Consider the following 14,704-nt stretch of genomic DNA (forward strand, 5'->3'; position numbering starts at 1 on the left):
CCCCGGCCCTCCCTGCGCCCCGGCCCACCTCCCAGCCCCCATAACCCCTACAGACCCCCCCAGCCCCTCCAAACGTCCCCGCACCCCTCAACCCCCCCCCACCTTCCCCGAACCCCTCCCGACCCACGGGAGCCCCCCAACATCTTCCCCCCCCCTCCGATGCCCCCGCCCCCCTCTGGGACCCCCCCCCCCCTTACCTGGCAGCCCCTTGGGGCTGGCGCCGGCCGGGGGGGCCCCCTGCGGCCCCTCCCCCTCGGGGGGGCCCCCTCCCCCTCTCGGGCAGCGGCGGCCGCCGGGGTCCCCCGTGCTCCTCCTCGGGGGGGGCTCCCCCCACACTGGGGGGGGTCCCCCCGCTCAGGGGGGGGGTCGGGCTGCTGGGGGGGGAGCCCTGGAGGGGGGCGGGGGGGGAATTGGGGGTCAGGGAGGGGGCGCAAGGAGAGGGGGGGTTGGGTGGGGGCAAAGGGGGGTGTCCCCCCCCCAACTTACCGGCGTCTCCCACCGCCTCGAGGGTCCCAGCGGGGGGGGCCTGTGGGGCAGAGCGGGGTGACCCCGGTGGCCACGCCCCCTCCCCTCCCCCCACAGCACAAAGGCGCCGGCGCAGCCCCTCCCCCCCCTCCCCCGCGCTTGGGGACCCCCCCACGATGTCGCCTCCCCCCTTGGGGTGTCAGCCCCCCCCAAACGTCACCACCCGCACCACCCCCCCTCCCCCAAAATTTCGGACCTCGCCGCTTCCCGCCGCCTCCATCGCTGCCGGCTGGCGCGCGCGCGGGCGGCGCGCCTGACGTCACGGCGCGGGAAAAGGCGGGGCCGGCTCTTAAAGGGACCGCGCTCGTCACCACCCCCTTGCTCCGCCCATTCCGGAGACCACGCCCACACCACGCCCTCCAACTCACCGATGCTGGGGGGGGGGGGTAGTCCCCCCCCGCCCTCCCCCAATGACCCAAAATCAGCCGTTTTGCCTTTTTTTTTTGCTACGTTTATTACAAAAAGTCTGTAAAAGCCGCGGAGGGGGAGCGCAACCCTCCCCCACCCCCAAAAGGGGACCCAGGCATCTCCCCCCTCCCCCCGCTCTAACCCCTCCCCCCTCCCCCCAAGTGTCCGAGTGCCCCTCCCCCCTCACCTCTACCCCCTCCCCCACCCCCCAATGTGGCCCCCCTCCCTTATTCCCTCCCCCCCTCCCCCACGCTACGGAGAACCCGGGCAGCCCGCCCCTCCCCCCATCTCCCCCCCCTCCCCCCACCACTACGAGCTAAAGGGGAACCCCAAAATCCGGGTGGGGGGACCCCGGCGCCCGGGGGACCCCACGTCACCTTTCCTACAAGCTACAGGGAGAATTTGGGGGGGGACCCCCATGACACCCCCCCCCCCCCCCCCCAGGGTGGGGCGAACCCCCCGTCCCATGGGGTGGGCTGGTTTCCAGGTGGGGCTGCACCCCCTTATCCGCCCAGGGACCCTGCGCTGGAGGAGACCCCCTACCCACGGGGGGACCCCGGTGTCCGGGCGGGGCGAACCCCCTTATCCATGGGGTGAGCTGGGTGTCCAGGGGGGCTGCACCCCCCAAATCCGTGGGGGGACCCAGGCGTCCGGGACCCACACGCCCACCGTCCGTGGGGGGCCCCAGGGGGTCCGCGTGGGCTGCACCCCCCAAATCCGTGGGGGGACCCAGGGGTCCGCGTGGGCTGCACCCCATTATTCATGGGGAATCCAGGCATTTTGGGTGGGCTGCACCCCCTAAATCCGTGGGGGGACCCAGGCGTCCGGGACCCACACGCCCATCGTCCGTGGGGGGGCCCAGGGGTCCGCGTGGGCTGCACCCCCCAAATCCGTGGGGCGACCCACACATCTGGGCAGGGTGCCCCCCCTTATCTATGGGGGGGACCCAGGCGTCCGGGCGGGCCGCACCCCCTTATCCACGGGGGGACCCAGGGGTCCGGGACCCACACGCCCACCGTCCGCGGGGGGACCCCGGGGTCCGCGTGGGCCGCACCCCCCAAATCCGGGGGGGGGGACCCAGGGGCCCGGGCGCACGCCCCCCCCCCTCGCCCGCGGCGCGGCCCCGGCGTCCGGGCGCGTCGCCCCCCCCCCCCCCCCGTCATCCACCGAGGGGCCCGGGCGGGCCCCCCCCGCGCCCCCCCCCCCCCCCCTCGCCCCCCCCCCCCGCCCCGTCAGCGGACGAGGACGTTGATCTCGGCCACGCTGGCTTCCAGCACGTTCTCGGCCGTGGTTTTGCCGTGCTGCTCCTTGAGGTGGCGGCGGATGGCGGGCTTGTGGGCGAAGCGGACGTCGCAGTAGGAGCAGCGGTACGGCCGCTCCCCGCTGTGCAGGTTCATGTGGTCGTGCAGCGTCGACTTCTGCGTGAAGCTCTTGCCGCAGACGCCGCAGCCGTGGGACTTGACGCCGCGGTGGACGTTCATGTGCCGGTTGAGGTTGCTGCTGTGGTTGAACTGCTTCCCGCACCGCGGGCACATGAACACGAAGTGCTGGGCCCGCATGTGGAACACCAGCTTCTCCACCCCCTGGAACGCCTCCCCGCACTTCCCGCACCGCGCCGGCGCCGCCGACGCCGCCGCGGCCGACGACGCCGACGATGCCGCCGCCGCCGCCGCCGCCGCCGCCGATTGCCGCCGCCGGGTTCGCGCCGCCCGGCTCCTCGCCCGCCCCGCCGCCGCCGCCGCCGCCGCCGCCGCCGCCGCCGCCGGGGAAGATGAGGAGCCCCTCGCCCTCGGCGTCCCTCGGCCAGGCTGTAGCACGCCTTCACCACGCCCAGCGGCGGGGCCCGCGGCGGCTCGGGCGGGGCCGCCGGCCCCTCCGCCGCGCCCGCCGCCGCCGCCGCCGCCGCCGCCGCCGCCTGCGGCCACGCCCGGGGGCCCCGTCGCCGCCTGGCCGCCGCCGGCTCCACCTTGACGATGCAGGACGTCGGGCGCGGCGTCCTCCTCCTCCTCCCTCCTCCTCCTCCTCCTCGGGCTTGGGGGGCGGCGGGGGGCGCAGCGGGGGCTGCCCGGCGGGCGGCGGCTGGATGAAGCGGGCGAGGGCGCCGCGGCAGCGCTCCACCACGTGCTCCATCTGCAGGTAGCTGGCGGCCGTCAGGTAGTTGACGAGGTCGCGGCCGGCGAACTCGAGGGCGCCGGTGTAGCAGGAGAGCAGGAGGTCGGCCAGCACGCGGGCGCTGTGGGCCAGCGAGACGCGGAGCTCGGCCGCCGGGTTGAGGAGGAACTGGTCGCGCAGGAAGGGGGAGCAGGCGGCCAGGATGACGCGGTGGCCCCGGAAGCGCAGGCTCCGCGCCACGATGGTGACGTCGCAGAAGCGCTCCTCCGCCCGCAGCCGGTTCATGCTCCGCAGCGCGGCCGCCTCGTGGCCCGGCAGCTGGAAGCGCAGCACCTCCGCGCACGACGACATGGCGGCCGCCGGGGGGGCCGGGGGGGCCGGGAGCGCCGGGAGGGGGGGCTGGGGGCACTGGGAGCGATGGGGGGGGGGTCTGGGAGCACTGGGAGCGACGGGAGGGGGAACTGGGGGCACTGGGAGCACCGGGAGGGGTTACTGGGAGCACTGGGAGCGAAGGGAGGGGTTACTGGGAGCACTGGGAACAACAGGAGGGGGGGCTGGGGGCACTGGGAGCGACGGGACGGGTTACTGGGAGCACTGGGAACGACGGGAGGGGGGACTGGGGGCACTGGGAGCGACAGGAGGGGTCACTGGGAGCACTGGGAGCGATGGGAGGGAGGACTGGGAGCACTGGGAGTACTGCGAGGGGGGACTGGGGACAGTGGGAGCAATGGGAGAGGTTACTGGGAGCACTGGGAGCGATGGGAGGGGGGATTGGGGGCACTGGGAGCGACGGGAGGGGTTACTGGGAGCACTGGGAACGACAGGAGGGGGGACTGGGGGCACTGGGAGCAATGGGAGGGAGGACTGGGAGCACTGGGAGCGACGGGACGGGTTACTGGGAGCACTGGGAACGACGGGAGGGGGGACTGGGGGCACTGGGAGCACTGGGAGCGATGGGAGGGAGGACTGGGAGCACTGGGAGTACTGCGAGGGGGGACTGGGGACAGTGGGAGCAATGGGAGAGGTTACTGGGAGCACTGGGAGCGATGGGAGGGGGGATTGGGGGCACTGGGAGCGACGGAGGGGGGACTGGGGGCACTGGGAGTGACGGGACGGGTTACTGGGAGCACTGGGAGTGACGGGAGGGGGGACTGGGAGCACGGGGAGCGATGGGAGGGGGGACTGGGAGCACCGGGACAGGTTACTGGGAGCACTGGGAGCGCCAGGAGGGGGGACTGGGGACACTGGGAGCAATGAGAGGGGTCACTGGGAGCACTGGGAGCAATGGGAGGGGTTACTGGGAGCACTGGGAGCGATGGGAGGGGGGACTGGGAGCACTGGGAGCAATGGAAGGGGTCACTGGGAGCACCGGGATGGGTTACTGGGAGCACTGGGAGTGATGGGAGGGGGGACTGAGAGCACTGGGAGGGGTTACTGGGAGCACTGGGAGCGCCGAGAGGGGGGACTGGGAGCACTGGGAGCGATGGGAGGGGGGACTGGGAGCACTGGGAGCAATGGAAGGGGTCACTGGGAGCACCGGGATGTCTTACTGGGAGCACTGGGAGCGCCGAGAGGGGGGACTGGGGGCACTGGGAGCACTGGGAGCAATGGGATGGGTTACTGGCAGCACTGGGAGCAATGGGAAGAGTTACTGGGAGCACTGGGAGTGATGGGAGCACTGGGAGGGGTTACTGGGGGCACTGGGAGCACTGGGGAGCCTAACTGGGGGGACTGGCAAGGGGAGAGGGTGATGAGGGCGCTGGGAGCACTGGGAGGGGGCGATGGGGGGACTGGGAGCACCAGGAGGGTTACTGGGGGGACTGGGAGAGGCTGCTAGGAGCGCTGGGAGCACTGGGAAGGGTTACTGGGAGCACTGGGAGCACCAGGACAGGTTACTGGGGGGCCCAGAAGCACTGGGAGGGGTTACTGGGAACACCGGGAGGGGTTACTGGGAGGACTGGGAGCCCTCGGAGGGGTTATAGGGAGCACTGGGGGGGGTCACTGGGGGGGCACTGGGGGTCACTGGGGGTCACTGGACGACTGGGACAGGGGACTGGGAGCACTGGGAGCACTGGGAAGGCACTGGGAGCACTGGGGGGGGTCACTGGGGGGGCACTGAGGGTCACTGGGAGCACTGGGAGCACTGGGGGGCGGGGGGGGGGCGCCGGGGGTCACGTGGCTCCACCTGGAAGACAAGGCCGCGCTGACGTCACCGCGCGCCCCTCGCCCCCCCCACCGGCCCCCGCCCGCCCCCCCCATTGGCCCGCGCGGGGCCCCCCCGCGCCCCCATTGGTCCCCGCGGGCCGGGCCCCCATTGGCCCCCCCCGCGCCCCCCCCCGCGCCCCCATTGGCCGCCGCCGCCCCCGCCCCCCCCGCGCGCGCCGTTACCGCCTCGAGCGCCGCCGGCGCGCGGCAGCGCCGTTAAAGGGGCCGCGGCGGGGGAGGGGGCGCGGCGCGGGGCATTGTGGGATGCGGGGGGACATGGCCGGGGGGGGGGCCCGACCCCCTCCCCGCCTCCCCCGGGGCATTCTGGGAGCGCGGCCCCGCCCGCCCGACGTCATCAGCCCGCGCCCGCGCGGCGCCGGCCGTTCCCGTGGCAACGCGCCGCCATCTTGCGACGGCGACGGCGACGGTGGGCCCGGGCGCTTGGCTCCGCCCCGGGGGAGGGTTTTTACGACTGGCTCCGCCCCTGGGGGCGTGTTTCCCCGCCTCGCCCCGCCCCGGGGGGGGCGGGTTTCCCCTGGGCCGGCTTTCCTCGTCTGGCTCCGCCTCTGGGGGCGTGTTTTCCCGATGACTCCGCCCCTAATCGTGTTTCCCCGGCTGGCCCCGCCCCGTGGGCGTGTTTTCCCTTGGGCTCGCTTTCCCGGTCTGGCTCCGCCCCTGGGGCCGTGTTTTCACCGATGACCCCGCCCCTGGGCGTGTTTCCCCGGCTGGCCCCGCCCCTGGCCCGGCTTTCCCCCCGTGGCCTCGCGCCCCGGGGGCGTGTTTTCCCCGATGGCCCCGCCCCGGGGTGGGCGTGTTTTCCTGGCTGTCCCCGCCCCGGGAGGGGCGTGTCCCCCCGGCCCCGCCCCGGGGGCGTGTCTCCCCGCGGCCCCGCCCCGCCCCTTTTCCCGGCCCCGCCGGCGCTCCCCGCCGCCCCGGCCATGCTGCCCGCGCTCCTCGCCCTCCTGCTCCTCGCCGGGGGGGCCCGGCCCGGCCCGGCCCCCACCGCCTGCCCCCCCGCCGGGCCCCGCTGCCCGCCGGGCACCTACCCCCACCCGCCGCCCCGCCACCGCCCCGGCCGCTGCCCCCCCCCGGGGAACGAGACCCCCGTCGTCTGCAGAGGTGCGCGCCGGCCCCGGGGCCCCCCGTGCGGTGGCGGCGGCGGCGGCGGGGGGGGAGAGGCCCCCGCCGGCGGAGACCCTCCTCCCCCCGCCGACGCCCGGTCCCTCCCGGCGCAGAGGTGCGGTGCCCGGCGCCGCTCTCCTTCCCGCACGGCACCGTCTCCCCCCGCCGCCCCTCCCACGCCCCCGGCGCCGTCCTGGCCTTCGCCTGCGAGGAGGGGCTCGTCCTGCGCGGCCCCGAGCGGCTCCGCTGCCGCCGCGGCGGCCTCTGGAGCGGCGCCAGCCCCGTCTGCGACGACGGCGGTGAGAGGCCGGGAGCCCGGGGCAGATCCCCCCGCCCCCGGGGGACCCAAAATCCTCCCCCAAACCCCTCTGGGGGCCCCAAAATCGCCCCAAACACCCCCAGGGAGCCCCAAAATCCTCCCCCAAACCCTTCTGGGGGCCCCAAAATCACCCCCAGGTACCCCGGGAGCCCCAAAATCGCCCCAGAACCCCTCTGGGGGCCCCAAAATCCTCCCCCAAACCCCTCTGGGGGCCCCAAAATCACCCCCAGGTACCCCAGGAGCCCCCGAAACCCCTCTGGGAACCCCAAACCCCCCCCCGGGAGGCCCAAAATCGCCCCCAAATACCTCAACCCCCCCCCCCGGGGGGCCCAAAATCCTCCCCAAAACCTCCCCGAGAGCCCCAAAATCTCCCCCAAATACCCCCCTGGGAGTCCCCAAATCCCTGTTTGGGCCCTCAAATCGCCCCCAAACCCCCTGGGAGACCCAAAATCCCCCTTGGACCCCCCCCAAATCCTCCCACACCCCCCCTACCCCGGGAGCGCCGGGTCCCTGTGGCTGGGGGGGGTCCCTTGGCTGGGAGAGGGTCCCTGTGGTTGGGGGGGGTCCCTGTGCTTTGGGGGGTCCCTGTGGCTGGGGGGGGTCCCTTGGCTGCGGGGGGTCCATGTGCTTTGGGGGGGTCCCGGTGGAGCCCCGGAGTGGGGGGTCTGGAGGGGTCGCAAGGGGTTGGGGGGCACCATGGGGTGGGGGGGACCCATAGGGTGGGGGGGTCCCCCTGAGCCCGGGGGGTCCCTGGGGGGCCCCTATCGGGTCTGGGGGGTCCCCGTGGGGTGGGGGTGCCCGAGGGGGCCCCCCTCCCCTGACCCCCCCCCCCCCCCCAGCCGGTGACTGTCCCCCGGCCCCGGTGCCGGCCGGGGGGGTGACGACGGGGCGGAGCCGGCGGCGGGGGGCGGAGGTGCACGTGCGCTGCGGGGCGGGGCTGACGCTGCTGGGCCCCGCCCACCGCCGTTGCCTGGAGACGGGCCGCTGGTCCGGCCCCGAGCCCTCCTGCCGCCGTGAGTGACCGGGGGCGGGGCCACGCGTCACCCCGCCCACCCCGCGTGACCCCGCCCACTCGTGGGGGCGGGCACCGCTGAGACCCCCAACACCCCCCCCCCCCCGTGACCCCCTGACCTCCCGTGACCCCCTGACCCCCCGAGACCCCCTCGGGGTCACCCCAGTCCCCAGAGACCCCCTGACCCCAATGACCCCTGAACCCCCGTGCCCCCCCCCGGACCCCCCCGGGGTCCCCCTGCATCCCCCCCCGTGCCCACCCCAATGTCCCCCCCCAGCCCTCTGCAGCCCCCCCGTGTGTCCCCATATCCCCCCCATGTCCCCCCGTGCGTGTCCCCATGTCCCCGCGTGTCCCCCCCATGTCCCCCCACGTCCCCCCGTGTGTCCCATATCCCCACACATCCCCACACGTCCCCCTGTGTCCCCACGTGTCCCCCCCGTGTCCCCCCGTGTCCCCATGTCCCCCCCATGTCCCCCCGTGTGTCCCCATATCCCCCCCTTGTCCCCCCTCCCGTGTCCCCGTGTCCCCCCATGTCCCCCCGTGCGTGTCCCCATGTCCCCACGTGTCCCCCCCATGTCCCCCCGTGTGTCCCCGTGTGTCCCCATATCCCCACACATCCCCACACGTCCCCCCGTGTCCCCCCCATGTCCCCACGTGTCCCCCTCATGTCCCCATCTCCCCCCCACGTCCCCCCATGTGTCCCCATATCCCCCCCTTGTCCCTCCTCCCGTGTCCCCATGTCCCTGCGTGTCCCCCCCATGTCCCCCCGTGTGTCCCCATGTGTCCCATATCCCCACACGTCCCCCCGTGTCCCCCCGTGTCCCCACGTCCCCCCTGTCCCCCTGTCCCCCCTGTCCCCCCCACGTCCCCCCTGTCCCCCGCAGACCCCTACGCCTACGACCTCCCCGAGGACGTCAGCGAGGGCTTCGGGGCGTCTCTCACCTCCGTCCTGGAGCTGGCGGGCGCCCGCTCCCTCAACGGTGGGCGCGGGGGACGGGGGGACCGGGGGGGGCGGGGGTGACGCGGGCGGGGGTGACGCGTGGCGTGTCCCCAGGCTCGTCCCTGGGCCGGCGCATCGTGCTGAGCGCCGGGGGGTCCCTGCGGCTCTACCTGCTGCTCGACGCCTCGGGCAGCGTCCGCTCCGAGAACTTCCGCCTCTTCCAGGAGTGCGGGACCGCCATCGTCGACAGGGTGGGACGGACGCGGGGGGACGCGGCCACGGGGACGCCGTGGGGGGACCAGGGAGGAACAGGCTGGGGTTGTGGTGGGACCGTGGTGGGATGAGGTGGGACCGTGGTGGGACCGCGGGTAGGATCATGGTGGGACCATGGGAACACTGGTGGGATGAGGTGGGACCGTGGTGGGATCGTGATGGAACCATGGAGGAAGAGGCTGGGACCATGGTGGGACCATGAGGGGATGAGGTGGGACCATGGTGGGACCACGGAGGAACAGGCTGGGACCATGGTGGGACCATGGGGACACCGCGGTGGGATGAGGTGGGACCGTGGTGGGATTGTGGTGGAACCATGGAGGAAGAGGCTGGGACCATGGTGGGACCATGAGGGGATGAGGTGGGACCATGGTGGGACCACGGAGGAACAGGCTGGGACCATGGTGGGACCATGGGGACACGGTGGTGGGATGAGGTGGCACCATGGTGGGACCATGGAGGAACAATCTGGAACCATGGTGGGACCATGGTGGGATGAGGTGGGACCATGGAGGAAGAGGCTGGGACCGTGGTGGGACCATGGGGACACCGCGGTGGGATGAGGTGGGACTGTGGTGGGATCGATGGGGCACCATGGTGGGACCATGGAGGAACAGGCTGGGACCATGGGGACATGGTGGTGGGATGAGGGGGGACCATGGAGGAACAGGGAGGAACAGGGAGGAATGGCGTGGGACCGTGGTGGGATCAATGGGGCACCGTGGTGGGATCAGGGAGGAACAATCTGGGACCATGGGGACACTATGGGGGGATGAGGTGGGACCATGGTGGGACCACAGAGGAAGAGGCTGGGACAATGGTGGGACCATGGGGACACCATGGTGGGATGAGGTGGGACCACGGTGGGACCATGGTGGGACCACAGAGGAAGAGGCTGGGGCGATGGTGGGACCATGGGGACACCATGGTGGGATGAGGTGGGACCATGAGGGGACCATGGAGGAAGAGGCTGGGACCATGGTGGGACCATGGCGACATGGTGGGACCATGGGTGGGACCTGACCCCCCCCCTCCCCGCCGCAGCTCAGCAGCTTCGAGATGGCCGTGAGCTTCGCCGTCATCTCCTTCGCCAGCCAGGCCCGCGTCATCGTCTCCACGTCCGAGGACGAGGCGGCCGACGCCGACGAGGTTCTCCGCCGCCTGGAGAACATGACCTTCGCCGGTGCGTCCCGGTGGCCAAGGAGGGGCCCCCGGTGGCCGGGGAGGGGACCCCGGTGGCCGGGACCTGGCCGCTCTCCGTCTCCCCGTAGACCACGGCAACGCGACGGGCACCAACATCCGCGGGGCGCTGATGGAGGTCTACCACATGATCCTCTTCCAGAAGGCGCGGGCGGCGCAGATGGGCCACCCCGAGGCCTGGCGGGACGTCCGCCACGTCGTCATCCTGCTGACGGACGGTGGGGACCTGAGGGGACGCGTCCGGGGAGGGGGGGGTGGGGACCTGGGTGACCCCCTCTGGCCGCCCCACAGGCAGGTACAACGTCGGGGGGCACCCGCGGGACGCAGTGGCCAAGATCGAGGACGTGCTGGAGATCAAGCCGGACCGGGAGGACTACCTGGGTGGGTGCCGTGGGGGCACGGGGACCTTCAGGGGACCTCGAGGTGGTGCTGGGGACCTCAGGGTTGATTTGGGGACATCGAGGTTGATGTGGGGACCTCGAGCGTGGCTTGAGGACCTCAAGGTTGGTTTGGGGACCTCGAAGGTGGCTTGAGGACCTTGGGGTTGGTTTGGGGACCTCAGGGTTGGTTTGGGGACCTCGAGGGTGACTTGAGGACCTCAAGGTTGGTTTGGGGACCTCAGGGTTGGTTTGGGGACCTCGAGGGTGACTTGAGGACCTCAGGGTTGGTTTGGGGACCTCAGCGTTGATTTGGGGACATCGAGGGTAGCTTGAGGACCTCAGGGTTGATTTGGGGACCTCAGGGTTGGTTTGAGGACCTCGGGGTTGGTTTGGGGACCTCAGGGTTGGTTTGGGGACATCGAGGGTGGTGGCTGGAGACCTTGAGGGTGGCTCTTGGGACCTCAGAGATGGGTTGGGGGACACGGAGGGTGGTTTGGGGACCTCAAGGGTGGCTTTGAGGGCCTCAGTGGTGGCTCTTGGGACATTAAAGATGTTTTTGGGGACCTCAGGGGTGGGTTGGGGCCATTAAAGATGACGTTGGGGATCTGGAGAGCGGTTTGAGGACTTCAGTGGTGGGTTTGGGGACCTCGGAGATGGTTTTGGGGACCGCGGGGGGGGTTGGGGACCTCGAGGGTGGCTTGGGGCCATCCCACCCCCCCGGGACCCCCCGTGCCGCCCCCCCCGGTGCGTCCTTGGCCCCGTCCGTCCCCACCACTGTTTGCTCTTGCGCCACCGCGGGGGTGGCCCCGAGGGGCCCCTCCTGCCCGCGCGGTCACAGCCCTGTCCCCGGCCCCAGGGCCGGACCTTGCCCCCACCCCCGCCCACGTGGGGCCGGCTCCGGGAACCCTGAGCCGCCACGTTCCGGGTCACCCAACCCCCTTCAGGTGCCCCCCGATCCACCCTGACCCCCCAAACCCCCATCGAGGTGCCCCCAAACCCCCCTTTAGGTGCCTCCGACCCCATTTGAGATGCCCCGAACCCTGTTCTAGGTGCCCCAAGCCCTGCTGAGGTGGCCCAAACCCTGTTCTAGGTGCCCCAAGCCCTGTCCTAGGTGCCCCAAGCCCCACCGAGGTGCCTCAAATCCCCTTTTAGATGCCCCAGACCCAATTTGGGAGCCCCAAAGCCACCTTAGATACCCCCCGAGCGCCTTTTAGCTGCCCCCAACCCCATTTGAGGTGCCCTGAACCCCGTTCTAGGTGCCCCAAACCCCACCGAGGTGCCCCAAGCCACGTTCTAGGTGACCCAAACCCCACCGAGGTGCCCCAAACCCTGTTCTAGGTGCCCCAAGCCCCACCGAGGTGCCCCAAGCCACGTTCTAGGTGCCCCAAGCCCCACCGAGGTGCCCCAAGCCACGTTCTAGGTGCCCCAAACCCCACCGAGATGCCCCAAACCCTGTTCTAGGTGCCCCAAGCCCCACTGAGGTGCCCCAAGCCACGTTCTAGGTGCCCCGGACCCCTTTTTGGTGCCCCAGACCCATTTTTGGTGCCCCAAGGCCACCTCAGACACCCCCCAGCCCCTCCTCGCCGCCCCCAACCCCATTTCTGATGCCTCGAGCCCGGTTCCAGCTGCCCCCCAGACCCCTCCCGGGTGCCCTCCGCCCCCCTGAGCCCCCCCCCCCCCCCCCGTCGTCCCCCCGCCCCAGACATCTACGCCTTCGGGGTGGGGATGCTGGAGGTGGACGTGGCGGAGCTGGCGGCCGTGGCCTCGCACCGGCGGGACGAGACCCACGCCTTCAAGCTGGCGGACGCGGCCGACCTGCGGAAGGCGCTGGAAGCGGCGCTGGTGGCCACCACCCTCGGGGACCTCTGCGGTGTCATCGTCCCCGCCGGAGCCCCCCGGCCCCCCTGGCACGTCGTCCTGAGGGTGAGCCCCCCCCCGCCACCACGGGGGGGGGGGGACTTCGACGACGGGGGGACCCGGGCAGGGGTCCTGCACCCCACGTCCCACTGGGGACCCCACGTCCCGCTGGGCCCCCCCCCGCTCCTTCCCCCCCCACCCCCCCCAAACCCCCTCCGAGGGGGCGTCCGGGGGTCGTCCCCCCGCCCCGCCGGGGGGTCCCCGTCACCCGCGGGCGCTGACGGCGGTGCCGCAGGTGGGGCGGGAGCAGCGCTGCGCGGGGTCGCTGGCGGGGGGCCCCTGGGTGCTGACGGCGGCGCACTGCTTCCTGGGGGGCCCCGAGCCCCACGCCTGGACCGCCGACCTGGGTAGGGCGCTCGGGGGGACCCCCCGCTCCCCCGCCCCCCCGGGGGGGGGGGACCCGGGCAGCCGGCACCCCCCTCCCCCCCCCGCCCCCCCCGCTCTCCCCCTCCCTGCCGCGGGGGGACCCCGGCGTGGGGCTGACGGGGGGGGGTTTTGGGGGGCAGGGGAGGGGAAGCTGGTGCCCCTCCGGCGCTGGGTGCTCCACGAGGGCTTCGACGTCCGCGCCGGGGTGTCCCGGGGGATCCCCGAGTTCTACGACTACGACGTGGCCCTGGTGGAGCTGGAGGAGGATTTGGGGACCCGCGGGACCCCCAGGTGAGCGGGGGGGGGAGGGGCGCGGGGAGGGGGGGGGGACGGGGGGGTGCCCCGCTGACCCCCCGCTTTCGCCCCAGGCGCGTCTGCATCCCCTGCACCGAGGACGCCAACCGGGCGATGAGGAAGCCGGCGGGGACGAGCTGCGAGGAGCAGGGTGGGGACCCCGGGGGGGGGCGTGGGGCGTGGGGGGGGACCCCGGGACCCCGGCACTGGGGGTGCTGACCTCGCCCCCCACCCCAGAGGCCGAGCTGCTGGGGCGGCCCCGGGTCCCGGCCGAGTTCGTCTCCCTCGACCCGCAGAGGATGAGGGTGCAGCTCAAGAGCCAGGAGGCGGTGAGGACCCCGGCGCCCGGGGGCACCCATGGGTGCGGGGGGGGGGGGGGGGGGAAGGGACCCGGGGGTTCTGGGGTGACCCAGGACATCCGGACCCCCCCCACCCCACCCCCCCCCCAGTGGGCCGCCTGCGCTTCGGGAGCGACGCAGCCGGGGACGCCGTACGCCGGGGCGGCGCTGGGGGACGTGGTGACCGAGCGGTTCCTCTGCTCGGGGCAGGAGGCCGGGGGCCCCCCCGAGGCCGCCACCTGCAAAGGTGGGGGGGGGGGGCGAGGGGCGGGGGGCGGGGGGTGCTGGGGGGCGGGGGGGGTCCGGGCGCCTCCCCACCCCCCGCCTGCGCCTCCCCCAGGGGACTCCGGGGGGTCCCTGTTCCTGGAGAGGAGGCACCGCTTCATCCAGGTAAGGGCGGGGGGGGGGGGGCAGCGGGGGGGGGGGGGTCCCCCGCGCTGGGGACCCCCGAGGCCGGGTCACTGGGGACCCCCGAGGCCGGACGCCTGGGTCCCACGCCCGCCCCGCAGGTGGGGGTGGTGAGCTGGGGCACCTTCGACCCGTGCCGGGGGGGCCGGCGCGCGGCGGGGGGGCTCCTGCTGCGGCCCCCGGCCCCCCCCGGCCACCGGCCCCGCGACTTCCACATCAGCCTCTTCCGCGTCCAGCCCTGGCTGCGCCGCCTCCTGGGGGGGGTGCTGGCCTTCGCCCCCCTGCGCTAGCGCCGACCCACGGCGGGACCCACGGCGGGACCCACGGTGGGACCCACTGTGGCACCCGTGGGGTCACCCTCGCTGTTTGTCACGGTGGGACCCACGGCGGGACCCACGGTGGCACCCGTGGGGTCACCCTCACTGTGACCCATGGTGGGACCCACGGCGGGACCCACTGTGGCACCCATGGGGTCACCCTCGCTGTGAGCCACGGCGGGACCCACGGTGGGACCCACAGTGGGACCCTCACTGTGAGCCACGGCGGGACCCATGGCGGGACCCACAGCAGGACCCATGGCGGGACCCACGGTGGCACCCGTGGGGTCACCCTCACTGTGAGCCACAGTGGGACCCACGGCGGGACCCACTGTGGCACCCATGGGGTCACCCTCGCTGTTTGTCACGGTGGGACCCACGGCGGGACCCACGGTGGCACCCGTGGGGTCACCCTCGCTGTGACCCATGGTGGGACCCACGGCGGGACCCACTGTGGCACCCATGGGGTCACCCTCGCTGTGAGCCACGGCGGGACCCACGGTGGGACCCACAGTGGGACCCTCACTGTGAGCCACGGCGGGACCCATGGCGGGACCCACAGCAGGAC

The 14,704-nt window shown here is 73.3% G+C and overlaps 2 protein-coding genes across 2 annotated transcripts; one reads left to right on the forward strand and one right to left on the reverse strand.

Moving 5' to 3' along the window:
• Window positions 1-2,158: 2,158 nt before the first annotated feature.
• On the reverse strand, window positions 2,159-4,581 carry LOC142403377 (zinc finger and BTB domain-containing protein 12-like). Its single transcript, XM_075489610.1, is given in 4 exon segments — window positions 2,159-2,553; window positions 2,555-2,730; window positions 2,732-2,911; window positions 2,953-4,581. Coding segments are annotated over 4 exon segments (1,188 nt in total). The 5' UTR covers window positions 3,397-4,581; the 3' UTR covers window positions 2,159-2,165.
• A 1,593-nt stretch (window positions 4,582-6,174) lies between these two features.
• LOC142403376 (complement C2-like) lies at window positions 6,175-14,120 on the forward strand. Its single transcript, XM_075489609.1, has 16 exons — window positions 6,175-6,369; window positions 6,486-6,671; window positions 7,531-7,704; window positions 8,588-8,683; window positions 8,758-8,894; window positions 9,961-10,099; window positions 10,188-10,334; window positions 10,408-10,497; window positions 12,199-12,419; window positions 12,649-12,760; window positions 12,920-13,070; window positions 13,148-13,224; window positions 13,311-13,402; window positions 13,523-13,658; window positions 13,752-13,801; window positions 13,921-14,120. Exons 1-16 carry the CDS (start codon window positions 6,189-6,191, stop codon window positions 14,107-14,109), a joined length of 2,178 nt encoding a protein of 725 aa, XP_075345724.1. The 5' UTR covers window positions 6,175-6,188; the 3' UTR covers window positions 14,110-14,120.
• The last annotated feature ends 584 nt before the right edge of the window (window positions 14,121-14,704 follow it).

This window comes from Mycteria americana, unplaced genomic scaffold, assembly GCF_035582795.1.
Source record: "Mycteria americana isolate JAX WOST 10 ecotype Jacksonville Zoo and Gardens unplaced genomic scaffold, USCA_MyAme_1.0 Scaffold_229, whole genome shotgun sequence".
Classification (NCBI taxonomy): Eukaryota; Metazoa; Chordata; class Aves; order Ciconiiformes; family Ciconiidae; genus Mycteria; species Mycteria americana.